The sequence below is a fragment of the Lissotriton vulgaris genome, chromosome 7 (genome assembly GCF_964263255.1).
Source record: "Lissotriton vulgaris chromosome 7, aLisVul1.2, whole genome shotgun sequence".
NCBI lineage: Eukaryota > Metazoa > Chordata > Amphibia > Caudata > Salamandridae > Lissotriton > Lissotriton vulgaris.
Genome location: NC_141695.1, coordinates 1289035338 through 1289060273, shown reverse-complemented (window position 1 = coordinate 1289060273; position 24936 = coordinate 1289035338). Strand labels below are relative to the sequence as shown.

At 51.2% G+C, this 24936-nt stretch overlaps 1 protein-coding gene across 7 annotated transcripts in view; it reads left to right on the top strand.

Moving 5' to 3' along the window:
- The window catches only part of TEP1 (telomerase associated protein 1), a 1080103-nt gene that overhangs the window by 1005613 nt on the left and 49554 nt on the right, over window positions 1-24936 (top strand). For all 7 annotated transcript variants that reach the window (XM_086931874.1, XM_086931872.1, XM_086931869.1 and 4 more), the window contains 2 exons: window positions 667-763; window positions 1344-1449. In XM_086931874.1, coding sequence (XP_086788000.1) covers window positions 667-763; window positions 1344-1449 — 203 coding nt within the window. The remainder of the gene's footprint in view (window positions 1-666; window positions 764-1343; window positions 1450-24936) is intronic.

Genomic DNA, 24936 nt, shown 5'->3' with positions numbered 1-24936 from the left:
CAGCACATGCTGACTGCAGACAGTTACTAGTGGAGTTTTGTCTATTGCCCTTTGTTCGTGGTGTAGATTATAAAGTTTAAAAAAAAATCAAAACCTGTATGGCTTCTTTCTATGAAGTCCAGTGTTTAAATCAACGCTTCAACATTGTGGTTTAGTGAAGGGAGCAAAATTCAAATTGTTTCAGGTTCAGGTTGCGCAGTCATAGAGTTTGAGCTAAGGTCTGATCTTAGGTGTCATTTACATGTTTAATATTTTAAGTAATCTGGCAAAGTAATTATCAGAAAACCTGAACAATGACTTGTATCTAAAAGAAAATAAAGTTGTTACAAATTTTCGTCATTGAAAAGCTCAATCTCTTGTATTACTGTAGTTATGGCTCAACCTTCAGAACCAGTTTTACTGTATGTGATAAAGAGACCGATAAGAGAGAGGCTCCTGAAGCTTTTATACTGGTAATAGTATAGTGATAAATCAGAGCTTAATATGAAGACAGAACTATTGGTAAAGATTTTCGACTACACACCCGCAACACCCAAAAACATGCATACAGTAGCCAAACCCGTACTTTCCAGTATTCCTACTGAAGGGAAAGTCTGACTGGTTTGTGTCAGAATCTTTGAGACAAGGGTGTGAAGTATCTTTTCCATGTTTATTTTGTGTTTTTAGGATCAAAGCAAAGAATTACTTTACGGATATCATCCTGATGAAAAACAACAAGATTTCAGTTTTGGAAAATTCTCCAAAACCAGTTATGTATGTGCTGGTAAGTATTCCTATTAATCTAGTGCACACCTCATCCTGGAATTTTGCTCATTCTATCCAACCTTTCTTGCCAAACTGCAAGGATTGGAAGCCCCTCTTTCTTTCCATATCACATAAGCTCTCCACCCACTGTGCAACAGTTTCCCCTCACTCCCTGACCTCATTACTCACTATGTTCGCCATCATTTTAGCTCTACCCTGGTCAATCTATTAATTTCTTCCTCTAGTTCTGCATCAGCCACTTCTTAGGCTTCTCACCACTCTCGCTCTGCAACAGTCACCTGATGAATTGTCATTATCCCAACTCTACACCAGTCACTCCACTCTCTGTATGCAACCATGCAACCTAGCCATAAAACCAAAGGCCCCGAATAAATTTGTTTATCTGGCACTTGTCTTCCCGTCATTCTGCTTTGGTGCCTCACAGCAATATGCTTTCTCCTGCCTCAGTGATTGAGGGCCCTGAGAAACTGTGTTGCGGATATTCCGCCACAAGTGAGGAGACTCCACCATGACTTTGGAGACTCTTTTGTAATCATGCCCTGAATATCTAACCTATTTAATTTGTCTTTTGCCTTCAGCATGCTACTAAGTCTGGTGAATGGGAGGTTGCCATGAAGCGCACGTTCCCCCCTTGGAGGGATGAGGACCTGGGGAGTTGGATAACCAAGGCTCAGCCAGATTTTGGTAAGCAATCTCATTGGGATCCATGTATTGAAGTAATTGTGCTGATTTGTGAGACCCTATTGTAGCCACATATATGATATTAGCCCAATGCCAAAGCTTAAACTTCATGGATGATTGTTCTTCTGTTATCAAGGCATATTTTACCCATATTTAGCTGGGTAATGCTAATTCACTGTAGCTGTTGTAAAACATGACCTTTAAGATTGGTCAGTTGAGTGTAATCTAATGTCTGACAAAACCAAAATAAAAGCACCGACACCTTTAGAAGCCATTCATTTACCCGTTTAATCCAATAGGTTTATATGTATGTGTTGGAAGACATAAAGACATGGTCATCAATCATTTTTGTGTATTGCTTATTCTGTTTGTAATCGCAGATTCCTCACCTTTTGAATATTCCCCAGTCATCAGACTGGATCCATATATTTTCAGCAGTATCATGTTGAGCCTATATAGGTGCCACCCCTGCGCACTGATGTTAGTTCCTTTCTTTCTGTGCCACCAGACTTTGAGCCAGACCGCCATTCATATCGCTGTGAGACATTTACCTCAAAATGTTTCTTCAGTGTTCTAGGGATGTCACCCCAAAAACAGGCTTTAAGCCCTGTAGGAACTGTTGCAAACAAAGGTCTGTGACAGATCCCCACCAGGTATGCCTGTGGTGTCTGGGTTGAAGCCTTTATTCCAAGGACTGCAGCAACTGCACGTCGGTGAACCCCAAGACCATCAGTGACCGTGAGACAAAGCTTTACATCTCCAAGCATAAAAAGTCACCATGCCAGGATCCCCTCCAAGTCGCGTCCTTGTCCAAAGTTTGATTCTGATTCCGTTGCCAGAGTCGCCGCCGCCCTGGAAGCCGGTCTTCGTTCTGGTCAAAATCATCTGGTAAATCCAACAAGAACACAAGAAATCGAAGAGGGATTCTTCCTCCTCGCTCCACTTGCATTGGCCTGAAGTTGGGTGGGGTGATCTCACCTCCGAAGTCAGCTGACTTCAGGGACGATCTCACAGCTGGTTCCAGCACAACCGGAGTTTCTGGGGCCAACAGCCATACCGCATGAGATCGAAGAGTTCTGCGCTGCCATGTGCCTCTTTGGATCCCTAGCATCTATGTCTGGCATGCTTTTGGTGCCCAACCAAGGAGCTGAGAGACCTTCCACATGGAGTACCGCTGGCGGGTTCACCCGCAGAAGCAGTTAAACCCCCTGAATCCGTCTTGCAACTGGCTCCAGCCCTGGTATTGCTTCCGGCTCCACAATCTACGGACTTAGATGCCAATGCTTACTACATCGACGTCTTAGGAGGAGGTTCTGATAATTCTCTCTGATGCGGATTTAATACCGGTCTTACCTCGCGCCTGATTCCTCCCAAGAAACCACCTCCCCCACTTGATTTACCACCACCACATGGGAGAACACATTTTCTGCACTCCTGACTTGGTATGGACAATGCTTATGACCCGGTTGATGAGTTCTTTCCAGGATGATAATTGGTATGATGACTTTTAGAAGGCTGGTGGTCTTTATCTCCCTGGAAACTGGTCTGCTTTTGCCCCCTGGCCACAAAGGAATCCGCATGGTGATGCCTAGGGCTGCTGAAGTATTTGACCTCCAATTCCCCACCTTGGAGGTTAAAACCAGTATGACAGAAGTCTTCCACCCGGGGCGAACATCTTCTGAGCCCCATCTCCCATTTAACAAGACCTTGACTGATACTTTATTGGGGCCTTTGGCTAAACCTTGTTTTGGGCCGGAGTCCATCGGCCATGCCCTGCTCTAGGTGGCCCTGCTTTTCTCTGGCAGCACCCTAATATAGTGATGCAAACCTCCATAAGCAGATATGACCCAAACACCTTTCCTACCATTTCCCCCAAGATGGAATCTAACCAGGTGGAAATGTTTGGCAAACTTGTATTTTCCTATACCAGCCTGACCCTCCAACCCGCGTAAACGCTAGCTATTTATTGGGATGCTACTCTTACGCTCTTTGGGACTTGGTGGTACAAGTCCTCCAAGGTGTGCCTGGAGAACTTCAACCTGTTCTCTCTCAGGCGATAAAAGATGGTATTTTATTCAACAGAATTAGTGATCCCTGATAGGGGCCCTTAGAGGGTAGGGTCCTCACTAAAGAGGGTAGGGTCCTCACTAAAGAGGATGGAAGGGATACACCCTCCCTATTGTATACGCAACAAACCAAAAAGTATCCCTTCCGGAACCAGGATGGTTCCTAAAGAAGAGGTAAAGTGCAAAAAAAGGAGGGTAGGACGGTACGCCAGTTGATAGCCGACCCACAATTGTGAGTGGGAAGGGAAAAGGACCCTTTTCTTAATATAACCCTCACTCACTCTAATAGTGACATGCTTCATCATCGGGTTCACCCCAACTCCTAAAGGTCAGGGTGGGCTCAACCATGTTTCAGGGAGCACTGCGTGTATGGGGGCGTAACTTTAAAGATAAAATTCCTCTCCCACTCCAAAGGTATCCTTTATTAGCGGTGTGGGAGGGAAGGTAAAAACAAATGTAGGGCTAGAGGATCTGATAGTCCTATGATCCTAGAACACCAACAGGTTTCAGCCCTTCCTAATGATCTATATGAGGGCCTGGGCATTTGTCAGGATGAGTCGCTATGAAGTCTTTTCCCCCGAAGCCGTGAGCATGCAACTTCCATGTGAAAGAAATTAATTAAATTCATTAGAACAAGGAATGTACTTGCCACTGTTTCCAAGAGGAATTATCTGTGGAAAGAAAGTACAAATACAAAGGTAAAATTTGTAACTTGTGTGCTGTAAAGCCAGTGAAAAAGGTGTGCTGTCCCCCAAAGAGAAACATATATGTGTAGGTTCTTGGTAGTGGCTTTCAGGGTAGATTCATGAGAAAAGCACATGGTATAATGGTCTAATTTATTTCATACCAGTGGCACTCAAACAGAGATCTTTTTTCATTCAATGCAGCATTAGATGCATGAATTGAACAAGGTTCCTCATACCTGGTCTAATTCACACTTACGAACTCCATAGTAGGGTTGCTCACACTCCTCAACATTCACAACTTCCTTGTGTTGTCAGAACTCGAATATTTGTCAGGGATGCTAAACGTCAGTCACCCCACATTACCAGGGCACCTGCTCCTAACGGGGGCATGAGAGGGAGGCCTTGTAGTCAAACACTATAAACAAACAGAAGCGATATTGCCAAACATGTAAGGAGGAATATTAAAATTACTATTGGCAATTTCTTGTAAGAGACGCCTTATGGCGTATCCTCAGGAAAAAAGGTTGCAAACTTACTTTGTCAAAGGTCTTGTCTATGCCTGCAACATACTGTGTGCTCAGCTCCCTGCTTTTCCTGATCACAGCTAAACCTTACCCGTTATAAGTATTCCTGCTCGCGTTTGAGCTTCGGAACCGTTTTTGCGGGTCTGGCCCCGCCTATTCATGGTAGACAGCTGGTGATAGGTAGAGATGCGGAAGCTCGGCACGGAGCCGGCCATGGACTTGACGCCTTCCACGTGGTCCATGGAAGGAGCGAAGGTTCAAGAGTCCTAACTCCACTGACGACGGGCGGAGCCGCACATACAGTGGAGACTCGGCTGCTATGTCAGCGAGTGCGGCGGTTACCATGGGAATGCCATGGTAACTGCTGTACTCGCTTACGTAGCAGCCAAGTCTCCACTGTATGTGCGGCTCCGTCCATCGTCAGTGGAAACAGGACTCTGTAACTTTCGCTCCTTCTATGCCGAGCCTCCGCATCTCTACCGGTCACCAGCTGTCTACTATGAATAGGAATGCCATGGGAGCCGGCATTGCATCGGAGCCTTCATTGTTAAGAAGGTTCAGTGTGTGGCAAAGTATAGTTTTCTTATGGGTGGGGAGGAGGGTCACACATATTTATGGCCCTGAGTGGCAACTCTTGCATAGTAAGGAATCCATTCTACATGTGTCAAATGGTACTTTGTCCGTTAGTCGGACGTATAAAACAGGTGCCAAATAGATGGAAAAAGGAATACAGGAAGAAACCGCTATGCTGATCAAAATAAAAACAAGTGAAGATGCACTCAGTACTCAGAATCTCAGGTTCACAAGAGAAAGCTGGACGAGATCAACAAAGAGATCTCTGAACAGAAAGACTTTCTACTCCAAAGCAAAATGACCAAACTCCAAAAAGATCTGAGGAACTGTTCCCATGAACGAGTATGCACCATTGTGGCCATTTGCCGCCGTGCATGACTGCGATTGACTGGGTCGGGCTACCACACTCTCTATGGCCTTTTCTGCATGACTTTGCCAACTGCAGCAGTTACACTGGTCCTTTTGCGGATTTGGCCGAGGTGCCCTATACCGCCAGCTAGTTAGCCTCCACAAGGAGCCCCTGAAGGACTTATTATAAATTAATTTTCGTTATAACTTTTAGAGTAGTCATTCTGGATCCAATCAAGCCAACTCAAATGATGAATATATTGTTACCATAGAAATAATCTTTTGAGGACATAGAAAAAAGATAGTTAAGTATTCTGTGTTACCGTATGTAAAATCTGAAAGAGACACATTAGTGATGGATACCTTACCTTAGAATATCCCCAGGCGTCAGACTGGATCCGGAAAATTTTTGCGTAGCAATACCCCTGCGCTCCGGCAGGCGTCACCCGCGGCTCCGTGTCCGTCGTCGGCGTCGTTGGCGCCGGAATGACGTCGTCGGAGTACTTAGACGCCGCCCTCGCGCTCCGACGTCAGTTCTTCTTTTTTCCGCGCCAGCTAGCGCAGATCCGGAGAAGCTCTACCCCTTAGTCATTTTTTTTTTTACTAAACTTTTTGATCTTTTTGATCATTTCTCTACTCGAGTCTTTGACTCCGATGGTGCCGGTAGGGATGCCCGGGTTCAAACCCTGTTCCAAGTGCGACCTAGTAATGTCGGTTACCGACCCCCATCGCCGGTGCCTCAACTGTTTAGGCCTCGACCACGACGACTGCACCTGCTCCGACTGCCGGGCCCTGACGTCTAAAGCTAGGCGGGAGCGGTCCCGCAAGCGACTTGAGCTCTGGCAGGCGGCCCGCGCTGCTCCAGGTCCCGGTCCCACAGGAGGTCGAGGGACTGGTCAAGGGGGCGGAGCCCTCGAAGCTCCGGGAGTGGACATCGGTCGTCAGGATCCAAGTCCTCAGGTAAGAGGCATGAGAGGTCGGAGCGACATCATCGTTCCTCTAACCCACCCCGACGCTCGCACAATGCGGCAGGGGGTTCGAGTGACACCACCCACACGGCTCCGACGGAGTCGCGGACATCGCCGCCTGCCCCACACCTTCCGGTCCCTGGGCATGGTGCGACGCCAGAGGAAGTCGAGCGGTACCTCATGGCCATGAGGTCCCTCCCTCCTAAGCCGGGTTCCCTGGCCTCTCCCGGCCCAACGGTCCCGGCTGGAGGGCCTAGCGGGTCGGGTGCTTCGGCTCCAACGCCGCAGGCCCTCACTGGATCCGCTTCCGAATCCGGGTCTTCGCCTGTCGCCCCCGGCGCCTACTATGGACGCCATCCCCGATCCTACCCTCTGTCCGGTTCCGGCGCCGGAGCGGCGCCGCTGGGCGCCGCTCTCGATGTCGTTTGGAGATTTCTATTTCCACGAACCGGCCCCATCTGTTGACCCTGAACTGCAGGAGATGGGTGACGAGGGTGATTGGGGGGGGTTTGTGGACCCTCTGGCACAGGAGTGCCAGTCTCAACAGGACTGGACATATGAGCTTGGGGAGGCCAGTGGACTTGACACTTCGCCAGACACTGGATTTGTCTCCCCTCCCACCGTGGCTATGGAGGAGGAGGCTGCTTACAGTGAAGTGTTGACGCGGGCGGCCAAGGCCTTACACCTTGAGCTCCCCGTCGCGGCCGTGAGGACTAACCTCCTCACTGAGGTCCTTAAACCGCAGGCAAGCTCCACCGAGCCTCTGCTGCCGTTTAATGAGGCCTTGTGTGACGTTCTTGTGGGCACTTGGTCCAAGCCCAGCACAGGTCAGCCTGTGGATAGGAACGTGGCCAGACGCTACCGCCCGGCCCCGGCGACCCTTGCTTTTTGTCCACCCATCCCACCCCCGAGAGCCTGGTCATCCAGGCCTCCACTTCCCAGACCGCATTCCCGGCGGCTCCGCCCGATCGGTAATCTAAGAGGTATGAACAATTCGGGAAGAAGGTGTTCTCGTCCCTGAGTTTGGGACAGCGGTCAGTCAATACCGCATGCCTCTTGGGCCGCTACACCCACACCCTGTGGGACACGGTCGCGGACGTGCTGCCACAATGTCCGGAGGAGGCCCAGGCAAAGCTCACCCAAGCCCTTGCGGAGGGTCGAGATGCAGCGCGATATTCCATCTGGTGTGGGCTAGATACCACAGACTCACTGGGCAGGACGATGGCAATGATGGTGGCGATTCGACGCCACTCCTCGTTGAGGTCCGCCAACTTTTCCGCCGATGTCCAGGAGATGCCGTTCGATGGCCGTCGCCTCTTTGGCGACAAGGCAGACCATGCGCCTGATCGTTTGAAGGACTCCAGGGCTACGGCCAAGTCCTTGGGCCTCACGGCCCCACGCCAGCAAACGGGTGCCTTTCGCTCCTTTCGTGGCCTCGGAAGGGGCACCCCCACATGTGCTGCCAGCCACGCACCGCAAAATGTTCAACAGCGCGGTGGCGGCCATGGAAACCGCCGTAGCGGCGGACGGGGACAACGGCAAGGCCATTCCACTCCTTCCCCCGCAGCACCTGCCTCAAAACCCTCCTAATCCGTGCATTCAGCCCATGTGACGCCAGTGGGGGGCAGGGTTCGCCATCACCTCTTCCACTGATGCACTGTCACGTCGGACAGGTGGGTGCTGCAAATCGTCCGAAGGGGCTACTCCCTCTCCTTCGAGGCGACCCCTCCAGCCATTCCACCGCGTGTCGGGGGATCACTTGCAAGAGGAAGTCACGGCCCTCTTGGCCAAGGGGGCCATCGAGCGAGTTCCTGGGCCGGAAGTAGGGTGTGTTTGTTACTCCCACTACTTTCTGGTACCCAAGAAGGGCAAAGGGGGCATACCCCATATCTTGGACCTACGGAACGTCAACAGCTTTCTCCGACAGGAGCAGTTCAAGATGCTTACTCTGGCTCAGGTCTTAGCTGCCCTGGACCCCAGAGACTGGATGGTAGCGTTGGACTTGCAGGACGCTTATTTTCACATCCCCATCCTGCCGGCCCACTGGCGATACCTGCGGTTCACGGTAGGCCACAAGCACTTTCAGTTTACCGTGCTTCCCTTCGGCCTTACCAGTGCCCCACGGGTGTTCACGAAAGTGATGGCGGTGGTCGCAGCTTATCTGCGCAGGTTAGGGGTGTCAGTCTTCCCCTACCTCGACGACTGGTTGTTGAAGGCGGGCTCGCCCCAGACAGACGTCAGCCACCTCTAGACTACGGCCGATCTCCTGCACTTGCTGGGGTTCTCCATCAACGTGCCGAAGTCACACCTGTGTCCCTCTCAGAAGCTCCTCTTCATCGGAGCGGTACTGGACTCGGCGCTGTTTCGGGTTTATCCTCCCGAACAGCGGGTTCGGGATATTCAGGCTCTGATTCCGATCTTTCAGCCTTTATCCCAGGTCTCGGTCAGGTTGACGCTGCGGCTTCTGGGGTTGATGGCCTCCTGCATCCTTCTGGTGCATCATGCCCGGTGGCGGATGCGGGCTCTGCAGTGGGACCTGAAGTTTCAGTGGGCCCAGCATCAGGGCAACTTGTCATTATGTCTTGATCTCTGTGGTGGCTCATGGAAAGCGATTGGGTCAGTGGCAGATCCCTCTCCCTACCCCACCCGGAGCACATGGCAGAGGCGGAGATCAGAGGCCTCTGGTCTCCGGCGGAGTCCCGGCTCCACATCAACCTTCTGGAGCTGCGGGCGATCCGACTTGCACTGAAGGCATTCCTCCCCTCAGTCCGGGGGAGTGTAGTGCATGTGTTTACGGACAACACAACCGCCATGTGGTACTGCAACAAATAGGGCGGGTGGGGTCGTGGACCCTATGCCAGGAGGCTCTGTGCCTCTGGCAGTATCTGGAACATCAGGGCGTTACCCTGGTGGTTCAACACCTGGCAGGTTCTCTGAACGCCAGGGCGGACAAACTCAGCCGTCAGTGCATGATGGATCACGAATGGCGTCTGAACTCGGACGTGGCGCAAGGTCTCTTTCAGCAGTGGGGAGAGCCTTGGTTAGATCTATTCGCCACAGAAGAGAACGCGCAATGTCATCGATTCTGCGCGTTGGAATTTCCAAGGCGGCACTCGCTTGGAGACGCTTTTCGTCGCGAGTGGAGTTGCGGTCTATTGTATGCCTTTCCACCTATACCACTTCTGCCCAGAGTGCTGAAGATCAGGCGCGACCGGGCCTAGGTTATCCTTGTGGTTCCGGACTGGGCACGAAGATACTGGTATCCCGAACTACTCGGCATGTCAGTCGATCCCCTGATTCGTCTGCCTCTTCGGGAGGACCTTCTGTCGCAGCAGCAGGGAACGGTCCTCCACCCGAACCTGTCCAGTCTCCACCTACAAGCTTGGAGATTGAGCTGCGACAGTTGAGGCCATTTGACTTGCCTCCTGAAGTCTGTAATGTCATTCTGGCAGCCAGGCATCCCTCCACAAAGTCGGTATATGCCTGCAGGTGGAACAGATTTGTGGCATGGTGCACAGCAAAGGCTGTGGATCCACTCTCTGTACCCCTTTCTGAGGTTCTCCTCTTCCTTCTTTCTCTGGCCCAGCAGGGCTCTGCTCTGGGCACTGTCATGGGCTACCTTTCTGCCCTTTCCACCTTCTTAAGGCTACCTGATCAGCCATCCTTGTTCAAGTCCCCAATTGTAAATAGGTTTTTGAAGGGCATCACACACGTTTCCTCCTGTTCCTTTTGTGATGCCCCAGTGGGACTTGAACCTTGTACTTACTTACCTAATGTGTGCTCCCTTTGAGCCGCTCCATAACTGTCCTCTCCGTCTTCTAACTTTGAAGACTGCTTTCCTGGTTGCCATCACCTCTCCCAGGAGAGTGAGTGAGCTCCAGGCTCTTTCTTCCACACCTCCTTTCCTCTCTGTCCATCCGGACAAGGTTGTGTTGCGGACGAGACCCTCTTTCCTGCCCAAGGTTGTCACGGCCTTCCACATCGGGCAGTCCATAACCTTGCCCACCTTCTTTCCGCCTCCGCATCCCTCGAAAGAGGAAGAGAGGCTCCACCGTGTGGACCCTAAACGTGCGCTCTCTTACTACCTGGATAGCACCAGCCAGTTCCGGGTGGATGACCAACTCTTTGTTGGTTACGTTGGCGCTAAGAAGGGAAAGGCGGTGCACAAGCGGACCATCTCTTGGTGGTTCATCTTGTGTATCCAGGCGTTTTACTCCTTGGCTAAGAAGGAGCCCCCTGTTGGATTGAGGGCTCATTCCACTCGGGCCACGGCGACTACCACTGCCCTGGGCCGAGGTGTGCCCTTGCAGGACATTTGCCAGGCAGCTACATGGGCCTCGCTGCACACGTTTGCGAGACACTACTGCCTGGACATCCAAGTCCGGAGGGATGGCTTCTTTGGCCGTTCCGTCCTCAAGGACTTCCTGGTGTGATTATTGGTTCGCAGACCCCCCACCGGGGTTGGTATTGCTGGGGTATCTATTCTAAGGTAAGGAATCTATCACTAACGTGTCTCTTTCAGATGCACAAGTTACTACTTGTGTAACGATATATCTGTAAGAGACATTAGTTAGTGATAGATTCCTTACCGACCCACCCTTCCTCCCCGTTCTGCGAACCGATATCTAGCGTTAAGGTCATCCCCTTTCAGGGCCCTAGTTTCATGGCACCAGTGTTGGTTCTATCATGGCTCTGCGTATCTGGTGCGGAAAAGCTGTGTATCAGAACTGACGTCAGCGCGAGAGGGCGGACTCTAAGTACTCAGACGACGTCATTCCGGCGCCTACCGGCGGATTGGAGGCACGCTGAAATAGTGGTGTTTTGTAAGCCAGGGAGGCCCTTGAACGTCATGAATCATATAGACCCATTTTGCTTCTAAATGTTGAGGCGAAGATATTGGCGAAGGCCCTCGCCAATCACCTTCTTCAGTTAATCACGAACTTGGTCCATCCGGACCAGGCAGGATTTATGCAACATTAGGCGGGCTCAGGTGGCATTGGAGATGATGCCGGCCACGGGGACCCAGGCGGCGCTTCTACTAGCTGACATAGACAGAGCCTTTGACTCGTTGAGTTGGGTTTATTTAAATGCACTCCTACCTCGCCTAAATTTTGGACCCCAGTTCCTGTCGTACATACAACTACTGTATACTGACTTGACGGCGTCTGTGAGAGTGGCTGGGGTTGTATCCGGCGCCTTTCCAATCGGACGGGGCACCTGACAGGGGTGTCCCCTCTCGCCGTACCTGTTCGCCTTTGCCATGGAGCCTTTGGCGGCGTGGGTACGCATAGACGCTCAGATGAGGGGTTTCGAATGGGAGGCCTGGCCATCGGACAGGATTGCGCTCTACGCTGATGACGTGCTCTTCTTCCTCACAGACCTTAATAGGTCAGGACCAAGGGTCCTTGAAATTATGCCGGTGTTTTTGGAGGTATCGGGGCTTCGCCTAAATGTGCGGAAATCCATACTGTGGACTCTGGGGGACGGTACGGAGCTGGGCACCTGGGCATCGGCGCTACAAGGGGTGACCGGAGGCCTTAAGTATCTTGGGGGTGTTCCTGACGGACATCCCTGGAGTCTCGTGGGAGCGCAATATCATTCCTGTTTGGGACCGGATTCAGTCGGACATGAAAACCTGGTCCCGTATGCCCCTGAATATCTATGGTCGCTCAGCCATTTTCAAGATGGTGGCCCTCCCATGTTGGCTCTATCGACTACAGAACCACCCCTACCCTATATCGCCGCAGTGGTTTCGCCAGGTTAATTCGGCTCTAGGCCAGTTTCTCTGGGCCGGGGGTACGGTGAGAGTGGCGCTCCGTACCTGTTTCCTCTCTACATTTTGCGGCGGCTTAGCATCTTCGGGTGTCCTGTCTCATTATCAGGCATCCCACTTGTTGGTTTTGAATGAATGGTGGTATGGAGATCGGGGCGACCCGACCTACGCCCTGGAGAGGTATTTGATGGAGCAAGACACCCTACATACATTATTGTATTCAGCTAGGAAGAGGAGGAGGCTCCCGGTAGTCACGCAGGTAGTTTTTCAGATCTGTAGGCGAGCGCTTCACCGCATGGGATGGTGGAACAGGCTGACTGAGGAGACCCCGTTGTGGCGGAATGGTCGCTTACCGGCTCTGGCGTCCTTGCAGGGGTTCCGCGGCTGGGATGCAATAGGGATCTCGGCGCTAGGCCATGTAATGAAAGGCACGACCCTAAAATCATTCCAAGAACTAAGGGACGAGTATGATATGCCCCACACCCAGTTCTTTAAATACCTGCAGTTCCGACATGCCATCTCCCCTGCCCTGGAGGGACTAGGTTCCTTACCTGAGTTCAGCCCTCTGGAAGCTAAGCTATTCATGGGAGAATTGGGTGAAAAGAAAATATCCCGCATCTATCAATCGTTGATTACACATTGTTCCTCCTCTCTTGACAAATTGCGGACCACCTGGGAGGGAGATGTGGGAGAGCTGGAGGAAAAAGATTGGAGGAAGGCTCTCGCTGCTCCGAGGGGTGCAGCAGTTGCCGTACGACTACGCTTCATTCAATTCAAGTATCTACATAAAGCTTACTACACTAGGAAGAGACTGTGGTGAGCGGGTTTGATTGTGTCCCCAGAATGTCTGAGATGTGGTCGAGAAGTGGGCACCTTCCTACATACCGTATGGTCTTGTGGAGCACTGGAGAGATTCTGGACAAGTGTTTGGGACTGCTTGGATGAAGTATTGGGCTGGAGGCTCCCCCGTACACCGCAGCTAGGCCTTCTCCATGTTATGGAACAAGTGGGTGGCAACATCTACAAACGACACTTACTGCTTCTCGGCCTTACCGTGGCCAAGAGGGATGTGGCCTGCGCCAGGAAGGACCCTAGGGCCCCCCCGGTGGGAGTGTGGAAAAAGGGATTAGATTACTGTATGGGACTAGAGCGCCCAGTGTTTGAGGCCCGAGGCTGCCTCAGGAAGCACTACAGAATTTGGAGGAGATGGGCGGAGTACAGGGGATTGTGGCTGGAGCCGCCAGCACAGCGGGATGTAGATACTGTACAGATGCTTTGAGAACCGGGGTGAGGGAAAGTATGCATTGCTAGTTTCATAATGATTCTATTTCTTGGACCTATGAGGACATCGTGCAAGGGGCTAGGGTCATGCTCTACTCAGGCAAATGTTTTTAAGAAATGCAATCACAGCTGGCAGAGCTGCAGTAGCATTCTACTTTAGAACAAACAATACCACGGAACTTGCACAGTTTGGAAAATGTATCGATATTTTAGGTTTAAATCCTTTTTATTGAAGCAGCACAAAGAGTCAAAACATACATTGCATAGGTGAAATGGATTTGCAAAGGGCCAAGGCACAGAAGCCCTCCTGATGACAGTCCAATAGCAATCCAATCAATAATATGAAGCTGGTATAGGCAATGCTGCAAAAAGGAAAACAACTCCCTCTAAAAACCCCCCTTCCCCTAAACTTCCCATTCCCCTCCCGTCCCCCCTCCCTCCGTCCAGTGCTCAGGTTAATCACACTCCTGTTTACCTCTTCCCTCTCAAGGAGGGACCACCTACTTGGGATCCGTTCCGGGGTCTTCCCCATTAGGTGTAGTAAGCCGTAATAGGTGGAGATAATTCGGGCAGGTGATTTCTCTAAATTCAGTGGCTAACAAAGAGTGGAACGGCTGCCAAAGTTCATCAAACTGGTCTATATCTCCAGCAAGGGTAAGGGACAACTTTTCCATTCCCAGCACATGCCACAGTCTATGCACCCACCCCGTAAGGGAAGGGACATTAGTAGTGCGCCAATGTATAAGGATGTTCTGCACCGCTGAGCCCAGGGCTGTAGCGATCTGCCGTCCCCTACGCGAGCGCAGGGGGTACATTAGACAGTTGGGAAGCCCCAGTAGAACATAGGCAGGGAAGCGAGGTAGCTCAGTCTGAAAGTGAGTGTCAATGTCATCCAGCACCTGTTTCCAGTAGTAGTGTAAAAGCGGGCAGTCCCACAAAATGTGTGATAGTGTGCCTATGTGCCCACATTCCCGCCAACAAGTGTTGGGTCTGCTGCGGTCCATCTCTTCTATCCGTTCTGGGGTATAGTACCAGTAGGTAGATACCTTGGTGAATGTCTCCGTGAGCCCCGTGTGGTATGCCGAGTGTCGGGCTCTATATGAGATTTGATCCCACTCCTTACAGCTCAGTGTCCTACCCAGTTCCCGTTCCCAGCGTTCCCTGCCTGGGTTATGAAGGTGTGTGGGTGGAGGTTGCAAGAATGTGTAAAGATCGGATATCAACTTGGTGTCCGCGGTGCGGGACATAAGCCACTGTTTATAAGGGAGGAGTTTCCTGTCCGCCGTTTCTCGCACTTGTGGGTGTAATGCCCAATGGCGGACCTGCATGTAGCGCAGCCATTCCGCATCCGGCATTGAGTATTCTTGTTTAAAGAGTGAGAAGGGAATGACGCCATCCGGACCATACATATGGTAGAGAACACAACACCCCGCTGGTCGCCAGTGTGTAAAAGCCCCCTGTTCTAGCCCCGGGGTGAAATCTGGGTTATCGACCAGGGTAGTAAGTGGAGAAGGAAAAGTGGTGAGCTCATGTGCAGTATTTGTGGCATCCCAAGCCTTCAAGGGTACCCTTGTAACAAAGGAAGCATACAGGTTGGCTGGCCGGTGAGCCTTGCGTAGAAAGGGTATTTCCTGGAGCGGGCGCCCTGCCAACGCCTGGTCCTGAAAGAGCCAGTGCTTGTCCGACTCCCATTTGCTCCATTCAACTAGATAGCGTAGTTGTGCTGCTAGAAAATATTTGCGCAGGTCTGGTATCCCCAGCCTCCGGAGCCAGCGTAGACAGTGTCCTCTTCAGTCTGGGTTTCCGGCCCTGCCAGATAAAGTGTGAGAGGTCTGCCTGCGTTTGCTGAATCCAGCCCGCCGGCGGTGATAGTGGTAGTGCTCTGAATAAGTAGAGAATTTGGGGGAGAACGGTCATCTTGATTGCGGCAATTCTGCCCAACCAAGAAAGGGTGCCACGCCGCCAGCGTCTCAGCTCCTCCTGTTCTTTCCTGTGGAGTGCAGTATAGTTGGCCGTCACCATGGCCGGCAAGGTGGGAGCTAGCTGGATCCCCAAGTATGGCGCGAGATCGGACAACCACTGCAAGGGGAAGAGGTCTTGTAGGTACGTTTTGGTAGCAGGAGTGAGGGACAGGGCCAGAGCCACAGACTGATCTAAGTTCATTTTGAATCCTGCCACCCTTGTGAATGTGTCTATCTCCGCAGGCCGGTAGGGCCATTCGCGGATTCTCTAGGGACAGTATGACATCGTCCGCATAGAGACTGATGTTGTGGGTGTAACCGCAAACTTCACCCCTGTTGCTGCAGGTGTCTGGCGGATCCGCTGGGCAAAGGGCTCCATATACAGGGCAAAGAGAAGGGGCGACAACGGGCACCCCTGTCTGGTGCCCCTCTCAATAGAGAAGCTCTGGGAGTTGCAACCGTTCACCCGCACCACTGCTGTAGGAAATTTGTAACAGTTAAAAATGAGCGAACCAAATTTGTCCCCAAGACCGACTTTCGCCAGGACCCGTTCTAGGTATGGCCAGTGTACACGGTCAAACGCCTTCTCGGCATCGACTGCTAGCAGCAGCCTCTCTCTGGGGATTCGGGAAGCTTTTTCAATGAGATGGACGATCCTTTTGGTGTTTTCCACCGTCTGTCGGCCGGGGATAAACCCCGCTTGGTCAGGGTGAATTAGGCCCGGCAGATGGGGAGCCAATCGAGCTGCTAGGATCCCGGTATATAACTTAAGATCCACATTCAGGAGCGATATTGGCCTATAAGAACTGCACTTGGTCCTATCCTTCCCCGTCTTGGGGATGACCGTAAGTGATGCCCGTAGAAGGTCAGGCGGGATCGCACCTGGTTCAGAGAAGGAGTTGAAGAGGCAAGTGAGAATCGTCGCCAGCGTCCACACGAACGTTTTATAAAAGAGGGCTGTGTAGCCATCTGGGCCTGGGGCTTTCCCATGCTTGAGTTTAGCAATGGCGGAAAATATTTCCTCAATTCGGATGTCCCTATCTAGATGTTCCGCTTGGGAAGGGGCTAAAGAGGGGAGAGTGACCGAGTCCAAGTAGTCGTCTGCCGTTCGGTTGTCCACTGGGTCGCCTGTATAGAGGGCTGCATAGAAGTTGCGGAAGGCTTCCGCTATTCGGGTGTCCTCAGTGATCGGGGCCCAGTGATCTCCTTCACCAGGTGCCGTTGTTGCGCCGCTCGGAGTCCATTCGCCAGTAGACGGCCGCACCGGTCCCCACCGGTATAGTAGGCGTGCCGCAGCCTCAGTGCTGCATATTCCGCCCGGTCCATGTCTAGGGCCGTCAGGAGTTTCCTTGCCACTTTAAGTTGCTTCCAGATTCTGGGAGCGCCCGTACGTTAATGCATCTGTTCGAGTTCGCGAACTCGTTGGGTGAGTTTGTCTCATTTGCATTGCATTGCATTGCATTGCATTTCATTGCATTGCCACTCCTTGTTCTCCGCAGAGGAGAGGACTATGAATTCCCCCCGGACGACTACCTTCAGGGCTGCCCATTGAGTCGCCAAGGAGGTGTCGTCATTGGCGTTGTGCGATATGTAGTCCCGGATAGTGTCTTGAATTTGCGTTACCACTGTTTTCTTATACAACAAAGTGTCTCGGAGATGCCAGACTCTGGGGGGACATGTTAGTGGCGGTAACTGGATCGTGGTGGACACCGGCGCGTGGTCCGACAGGGAGATTACTCCAATCTCCGTTGTGGTGGCTAAAGCGCACACCGGTCCTGTGACCAGGAGATGATCCAGCCTGGCGTATGTTTTATGTGCATTGGAGAAGTACGAGTACTCCCTATCTCGGGGATGTGTACGGCGCCAGAGTTAATGAAGGTCTAGTTCCGTCATCCTATCCTTACACCCGGGTGTGGATGTCCCCGCTTGGGGTGTACGCTGAGCAGATCTATCTAAGGCTGTGTCAAAGACCATATTAAAATCCCCCCCCCCCCCCCTCCCGATTACTATATGTCTGTCTGGTGTGTCTACGATGTCAGTCAGGGCCGAGTGGAAGAAGCGTTCCTGATTCTCATTAGGGCTGTATAGGGACCCAGCCGTAAACGTGAGGCCACCTATCCTAACCCGATAAGCTAGCAGCCTCCCCCTTTGTTCCGCGCACTTGTGAAGAACCTCCCCCTTAAAATGTCGTGCAACTAGAATCGCCACCCCTGCAGTCTTATTGTTTCCTGACGAAAAGAATTGAGTCGGGAACTTGTGAGAGCGGAGTCTGTGGCAGTTGCGTAGTAGCAGATGGTTTTCTTGCAACAAGCAAATGTCTGCCTGGGTGCTTTCTAAGTGGGACAGTATCGCGCGCCGTTTGACTGGGTTATTTAGACCCCTAACATTAAGGGTCAGAATCTTAAAAGTTGTAGGTGGCATGTGTGACAGTGGAGACCAAAACTCTGTTTCCCCTTCCTAGTGGTAAACGGTATGGATATCCTGGTGGTAGGTGGCGTGGATTAGTGTCCCAAAAACCTGAAACCTGTAGATAGCACTGGACGACCTACCCTGGAGCCCCCCTCTAGCCTTCCCTCTCCCCCAACCCCCTCCCCAACTCAACCAACCCTCCCGTCCCAACCCCTCCAACCCCCCACCTTCACCTCAACTTGAGAACCCCAAAGGCAAACCAGAGTCTCGGGTCTGTCAGAACTAAGTGCAGGTCCGTAGAATGTCATCGTGTGGGGAAACATGGCAGCGGCGACCCCTCCGGCTCCCCGACTCCCCCCCCCCCCAGCAAAGCAAGGCATATGGGGCTTTCCCCAAAGTGTGGCCTCTTAGGAAGAAGCCGTAGTGTCTTTGACCACCTCCTGTACGGCTGCTGCTTGTTCCTGGGCTATCAATTCTGGGTCAGGTTTGAGGTGCGCCCTCGAATGGCGGCGCCGCCTAACGCGCTGCCAGCCATCGCGGGAGCGCTGCGTGGGCCCATCTTGCGATCCGCGTGGGGAAGTCTCCGCGGACCCCCCGTCCTCCGGCAGTTTGATCTGTAGTAGAGCGCACGTGTCACTAAGAGAGCGGAGTTGATGCAAAGTCCCCTGCCACTGAAAGATGATCCGAAATGGGTGTCCCCAGGAGTATGGCACCCCCTTGTCGCGTAGGAATGTCGTGACCACTCTGAAGGTACGCCTCTTCTGTAGTGTGATGGCTGATAAGTCTTGATACATGGCAATGGAATCGCCCCGGAACTGCAAAGGCTGCTTCTGGCGGGCTACCTGTAGGATCCGCTCCTTTAGGGGGAAGTCTGGGAGGTATGCCAGGATGTCCGGCGGTGGAGCCGTTGTACGTCTTATCAGGCCCACTCTGTGCGCCCGGTCAATGCGGATGGTGAACTCGGGGGGTTCTCCAAGTATGTCTCTGAAGAGGTACTGCAGATAGCAGGTGATGCTGTTCCCCTCTGCTTTTGATGGCACACCCCGGACCCGTATGTTGTTCCTCCGGGAACGGTTCTCGAGGTCCTCTGCATGAGCCTGCAGGTCCACCTGTTGCTCCTGAAGGCGGAGAACTTCCTGCTGCAGGTGAGCCAACTCTTCACTGCGGGCATGGTCAGCCTCTTCCACTGCAGCCACTCGCTCCCCTAGGCCATCAATGTCTCTTCGAAGCTCCCTCTTTTCCCCAGCTTAGTCTTGTTTCAGTGCTTGAAAATCCTCCCTCAGGGTGTTAAAAAGGGATTCCAGGAAGGTCCTCGTAATGGGTGCCTCTCCCTCCTCTCTCTGATGCCCGGTGATGTCGGCCGAGGGCGATGGGGGTATCTGAGTTTTCCCCCCTTTTGCTACGTTCTTGTTGAGCATGTCCGTTATCGAGCGGCTGCCCTTGCGTCCCACGTTAGCCATGCTGCCGTCGGGTTAGGGGCCCCAAAGACCACGGGACCCCACGTCACCAGAGGGACCGCCGGGCCTCCCCCGCGGTGCGGATCCGTCTCCCCCAGCGCCCTGGTCAGTCCACAGCGGAGTGGCGGACTCCTCCGGAAATCTGCAGGCACCTCTTCTAGGCCCCCGCCTCCGGGTGCAGGGCCGATCAGTGGTATGTCCCAGGTCCCCCCTTCTCGTCAGCGTAGTTCAGAGCACTCTCCACAGGGCTGGGTCGATGCGGTCTAGGGGGAGGCGAGGGTCTCGGCAAGTTCTCCTGCCCCACAACAACCGGGGCCCCGGGAGCAGGGCGCGCAGGTGACCAAGGGCCCACAAGGAAAGTCTCGCTACTGGCTGTGGTGGTCGAGGGCCCGCCTCAGTCGACGTTGCTCTAGGCCCCAAGCCGGGGCCTGGATTTCAAATGTCCCCCGGGCAGGCGGCACAGGCCCCTCCACTCACAGCCGCTCCACGGGGCTGCACACACCAGCGGGGAAGCGCCCCACGCAACAATGATCCTCACTGTCCCCCGGGGCCTGACCACTGGGCCCTTGCAGTAGATGCTACTCCTATGGACGTGGGGGTAGGCCCAGAGCCCGGGGCTCAATTTCCGCGGCGTCCCGCTCCTCACCTCCTTCGTACGCTGGACGCTTCCACTCTGGTCTCTTCCGGGCGCCTGGTTCCTGTGCCCCCGCAGACCGGTCGCTCACTTCGGCACTCTGTGGGAGCTTGCTCCCAAGGGAGGCGGCGGACAGCAGGGCAGGTCACGCGGTCGGGCCAATCCCGGGACCAGCGTCGCACTCCAGGGCCGAGTATACTCGTGAAGGTCGGGCCTCCACCAGTCACTACGTCCAGCGGACTCTCACGCCTCAGGGCTCAGCCGCCGACGTCTAATCTCGATCTCCGCCTCGGAGCCCCCCGCAGCTCCTCTCCGCACTCCGGTCGGGGGCAGGGCAACGCTCCGATACTTCGGATCGCCTCAGGCCTCCGCCGCCATGACAGCCGTTACCCCCCAGGCGCACCACGGAGGCTCTGAAAAGTGGTTCCAGCGGCCACCCTCTCCGCTGCGAGTCGGACCAGTGCACCTCGCCAGTACATTGGGGTCAGCGATGCAGGAATCGGCCAACTCAGGGGGGATATACTGCTATAAAAGGGGGAAATACAAAGTCGGGCCGGGGAGTCGACAGAAGGAAGTCTGATCAGGTCGCCATCTTAGCCACGCCCCCGTATCAATATTTTAAATAATAAAATGAAATCAGAATTTTCTCACGCATTTTTAAAACCAGTTAACGGATGACCACCAATAATCTAAAGAACTGCTGAAGAGCATTAGCAATACTGTTTTAACTAATACTACTTTTTAATTTAAATCAGATTTTTATTATTTTTGAAATGGACATATTGTATTGCATGTATTTATTGTAAGGATTTTAATCAATCAGATCTGCCATTAAGAGACCTGCGGGATTTTAAATGATTTTAATGGTTTTATATTATCTTTATGACTCATGTCCCTAATTTGATACGTTGGTTTTTAAGTCTTTTGTATATATGGATATATAAGTTGTTTTTAATATTTTGGATGAATTTGTGCTTTTATAATTTTTTTAAAGATCTAATAAACTCTTGTGATTGATTGAACTAATCAGATCAGTTAGTCAGTCATTCATTCTCTATCAGTTGAGAAACCATTACCTTTTTTTCGCAAAGATACTATAGTGATTAAAACAAACGACTTTTTTTTAATTCTTTTTTATTAGTTGCTTAAAGAAAGGACAAGCATAAAGTAACATGTTAAAAACCTCATAGTGTAAGGATACATATTTCACTTGCACAACAGGTTACTGTATGCCACCATCTGCCACTGAGATCATGCTATTGTCACTGTCCGTTGGTTGTACGTGACTTAGAAGGTAGCATCACAGCAGGGTTCATATGTCCTTAGGTCTAAATGTATAAGACTTTAGTTCCCAATATGCTGGTAATTGTTCATTGCTCTTTTACCCGTCGTAGAGTCAGTCTGTCAACTTTAGTGCTGCTTCTCGTCCCCATCTCATGGTTATCCTTCAGCGCCATGACTGGAGTGAGTGATAGCACTTTACCAGTGATGACCGATATCTTCTCACCCTGTTCCCCCCAGTATTCCTGTATCACCGGGCATTGCCATCATCGACCCACATATTTCACAAAGTGGTGCTCCTCATAGTCCTATTTTGTGAAGCTTCGGAGCATATGGTATTTACTGTTTAGGAATTTGAAGTGTACAAGTCTCGGTTTATATTTAGGAGATAGCTTGCCTGTGTGCAACAGTATTCCTATTGCTCATCTGTGAGTGTCATTTGTAACTCCTCTTTCCATCTAAGTCTAGATTTTGGTTGGCCTCCCCTCTTATTTCTAGATCGCCACACTTCCCTGAGGGGGTTGTATGTTATAATTTCAAGTATTTGCTTTTCCACCTGGCAGTGGAGTCCCCTGCTATCACTAGATCTATATGTTGCTGGGTCAAAGATAACATTTGAGTCTCTACACCAAGTACGTGCACTAATGCTAACATTTTGTATTTTGAGCCACAGCTCACTGAAGAAGGAGGGGCTGTCAATGTTAGGATGACAAATGCAAACAGTTATGGTGGCCTGTGTATATAAGTGCATGCAAAATTATGTATCGTCCTTCAAGATCTGTTGTTGAGTGAGGTGGGCAAACCACAGCATCTCTCCTCACGAGGATGGCTACTCCTCTGGCGTATGATGAGTATGTGGCTGAGAATTTGCGCTCGATCCACTTAGCATGAATCCTAGTTTCCCTTTTTTTAGTGAGGTCTTTCTCTTGCCTAACGCCTTTATCTATTTCATGTCGCTGGAAATATATTAGTACCTGCCTAATTTTACTGTGGTCATTGAAGCCTCTGACGTTCTTCGTCATTACCTTAATATCTCTTATTGCCTTGATGTGGCTTGTATCCCATAGGCTCTGCAGTGTGTGTATATAGTAGGATTTTTTTTTTTAAGTTTTCAAAACCTTTATTGGTAATTGCGAGCATGGACACAGCTTAGTGCCTACAACCATAGCATGGCCGGCAGCGCTTGCAGTAATGATCAGGCATCAAATTATAACTCAGAACGATATGCATATTAACACAGCAAGCCACCTACAACCACTTCGGGCCGACCGCGTTTAAACTGTTGTCATTGTAACTGGAATCAGCAGTGGTAACAGGTATAGTGACCTCGTAGGGACGGAAATGTACATAAGAAGTCAGATGTGTGGGTCATGCAGTTAGCAGTCCACCCTTGTTTTTCTGTGCCTTTTCTGTTAAACCTCAGTTATTAAATTCGACGGTATTCATCCCCATTACAGTAAGTCCAACAAGGTACAGAATTCCAGTATGATTGCTCTAGATACAGAAAGAACCTCTTAACCATGCTAGCAATCGGCCCACAGCATACCAAGAACGAGGACCTTGCGGGCCCCGACTGTCCCTTGTGCAGATACTGTGTAGTTACATGTCTCTCATCACAGATAAAACTGCATCCAAACTCCCATCCCCCCGTCACCCTCCCCCCCCCCACCCCCACCACACACCCCAACCGCACCCCCCGCCCCGCTGCCGAGCCCATAACTCCCCCCCTTTCACGCTGTCCGGTTTCTTCCTGTTGGGTCAAAAAGTGTGTATATAGTAGGATGGTGCATGCATGTATCTGACACATCAGTCTGTAGTTGCCAGTGACAAGATCTCTTCGCCCCACAGTGTGCCTTTCGTTTTCCTGTGACTTGCACTTCTCCTTTATCCCACCCACTCCGGCCACCCCAACTTACCCTGTCGACCACCACTTTACACTTGGATTAATGCAACAGTAAATAGCAGAAATTAAAACGCCCTACAAAAGCAAACATTTTCCATGCATTTTGCATACCATCCTGTACATGGGATATTCCTCTTCAACCTAACAAAGGTGGGACTTACCTGTTTACGGAGGGGGGACAGAGACCAGCTTACACCCAGTCCATATGTGGGACTGGTGGCCAGGCGTAAATTTCTGTTTGCAGTTTGGATTGCGGGCCTCTCTTGAATATATGAAGCTGGGTATAGAGTGGTCCATTTTATTATCTGTTGCATTGGGACAGCTGTAGATGTGCTACAAGGATCAAGATTGCGCTAGAGATTGGCTGGGGCCCGATTGGTGGTTTACTGAGTTCAGCTTTCAGTCGCTGTCATTTACTGTGTTTGCATTGTTATACAGGGGCTCTGCTGTAGGTGACACCAATCATAGTTTTTGGCAGATAGATTTGCTGGCCTAGGAGAGATTAGAAAATTATCTATAATTTGTCCTGCTCAGTGCTTTAAATGGCAAAAAAATGGTGCAGGTACTCATTTAAATGTGGTGCTTGGGCGGGGCTAGGGGCGTGGCCAAAGGCAGGACATGACATACTTATTGACTTCTATACTAGTTGTAGCACATGCCAAAACACATGAGAAATGGTCTCCATGAACACATTAGGTTAAATCGGTACACAAAACTAAAGACAAACGCAGTGATATTTTAACAATTCCTTGTTTTGTAATATTTGCCGCTTGAATACTGTTATTTGCTGTTACTTGTTGGCACAATACTATATATTCTCGAGCATCCAGACACACACAGAAAGAAACGAACAGATGAGCATAGACAAAGCATACCACACGTTTCCTTTAATTTTCCCCAATAGTGTCTCGATTTCCTCCCTCTTTTCTCTCACACTACAGCACGCACAGGTAACAGACACACATAAGCAGACACTTGCACAAAAGAATCGGGTGGGATTAAAGCCATTTTAACTTCCTCACCTCCCATGGCTTTCTTAATTGCACGGTCACCAGACTGCCTCGATTCCTTACAAGACAGCATGATGGTAACACCCCGATATCATGCAAATGAGCACACGATTAATAGTTCAGAAGTGTTTTGACTGTCAGAGACCGGTTACCAGCCCTAGCAGCCAATGCGCCTATTCTTTATTGAGTACCGGTACTCTCCTCGGCAGTAGAGAAGCGCCGGTACTCAGAGAGATAAAAATAAGAAGTGCCGGTACTCAGTACCTGTTAGTAGCAGTCCATTTAAAGCACTGGTCATGCTATAGTAGGCTGTATTGTATCCCTCTTTTCTGCAAAGTCCGGTTGACTGGGAGGAATTCTCTACATGCCATCTGTATAGCAGTTGTAAAATCTGGATATATGACTATGAAATTGCTGTCAAAGTGGATGTCTCTCTCTGTTCCTTAGACAACCTGGGCACCGCACCTCAGTCTTTAAATTTTAACAGGCATGCTGAAATCGGGTTAGCTAGAGACCCAGGCAGGGGATGCAGGTCCAGTAATCTATGAGATGGGACCTCTCATGTGAGAAAATTGTAGTAAATGATTTGTCTCCAAAAAGATATTTCAGCATTTTT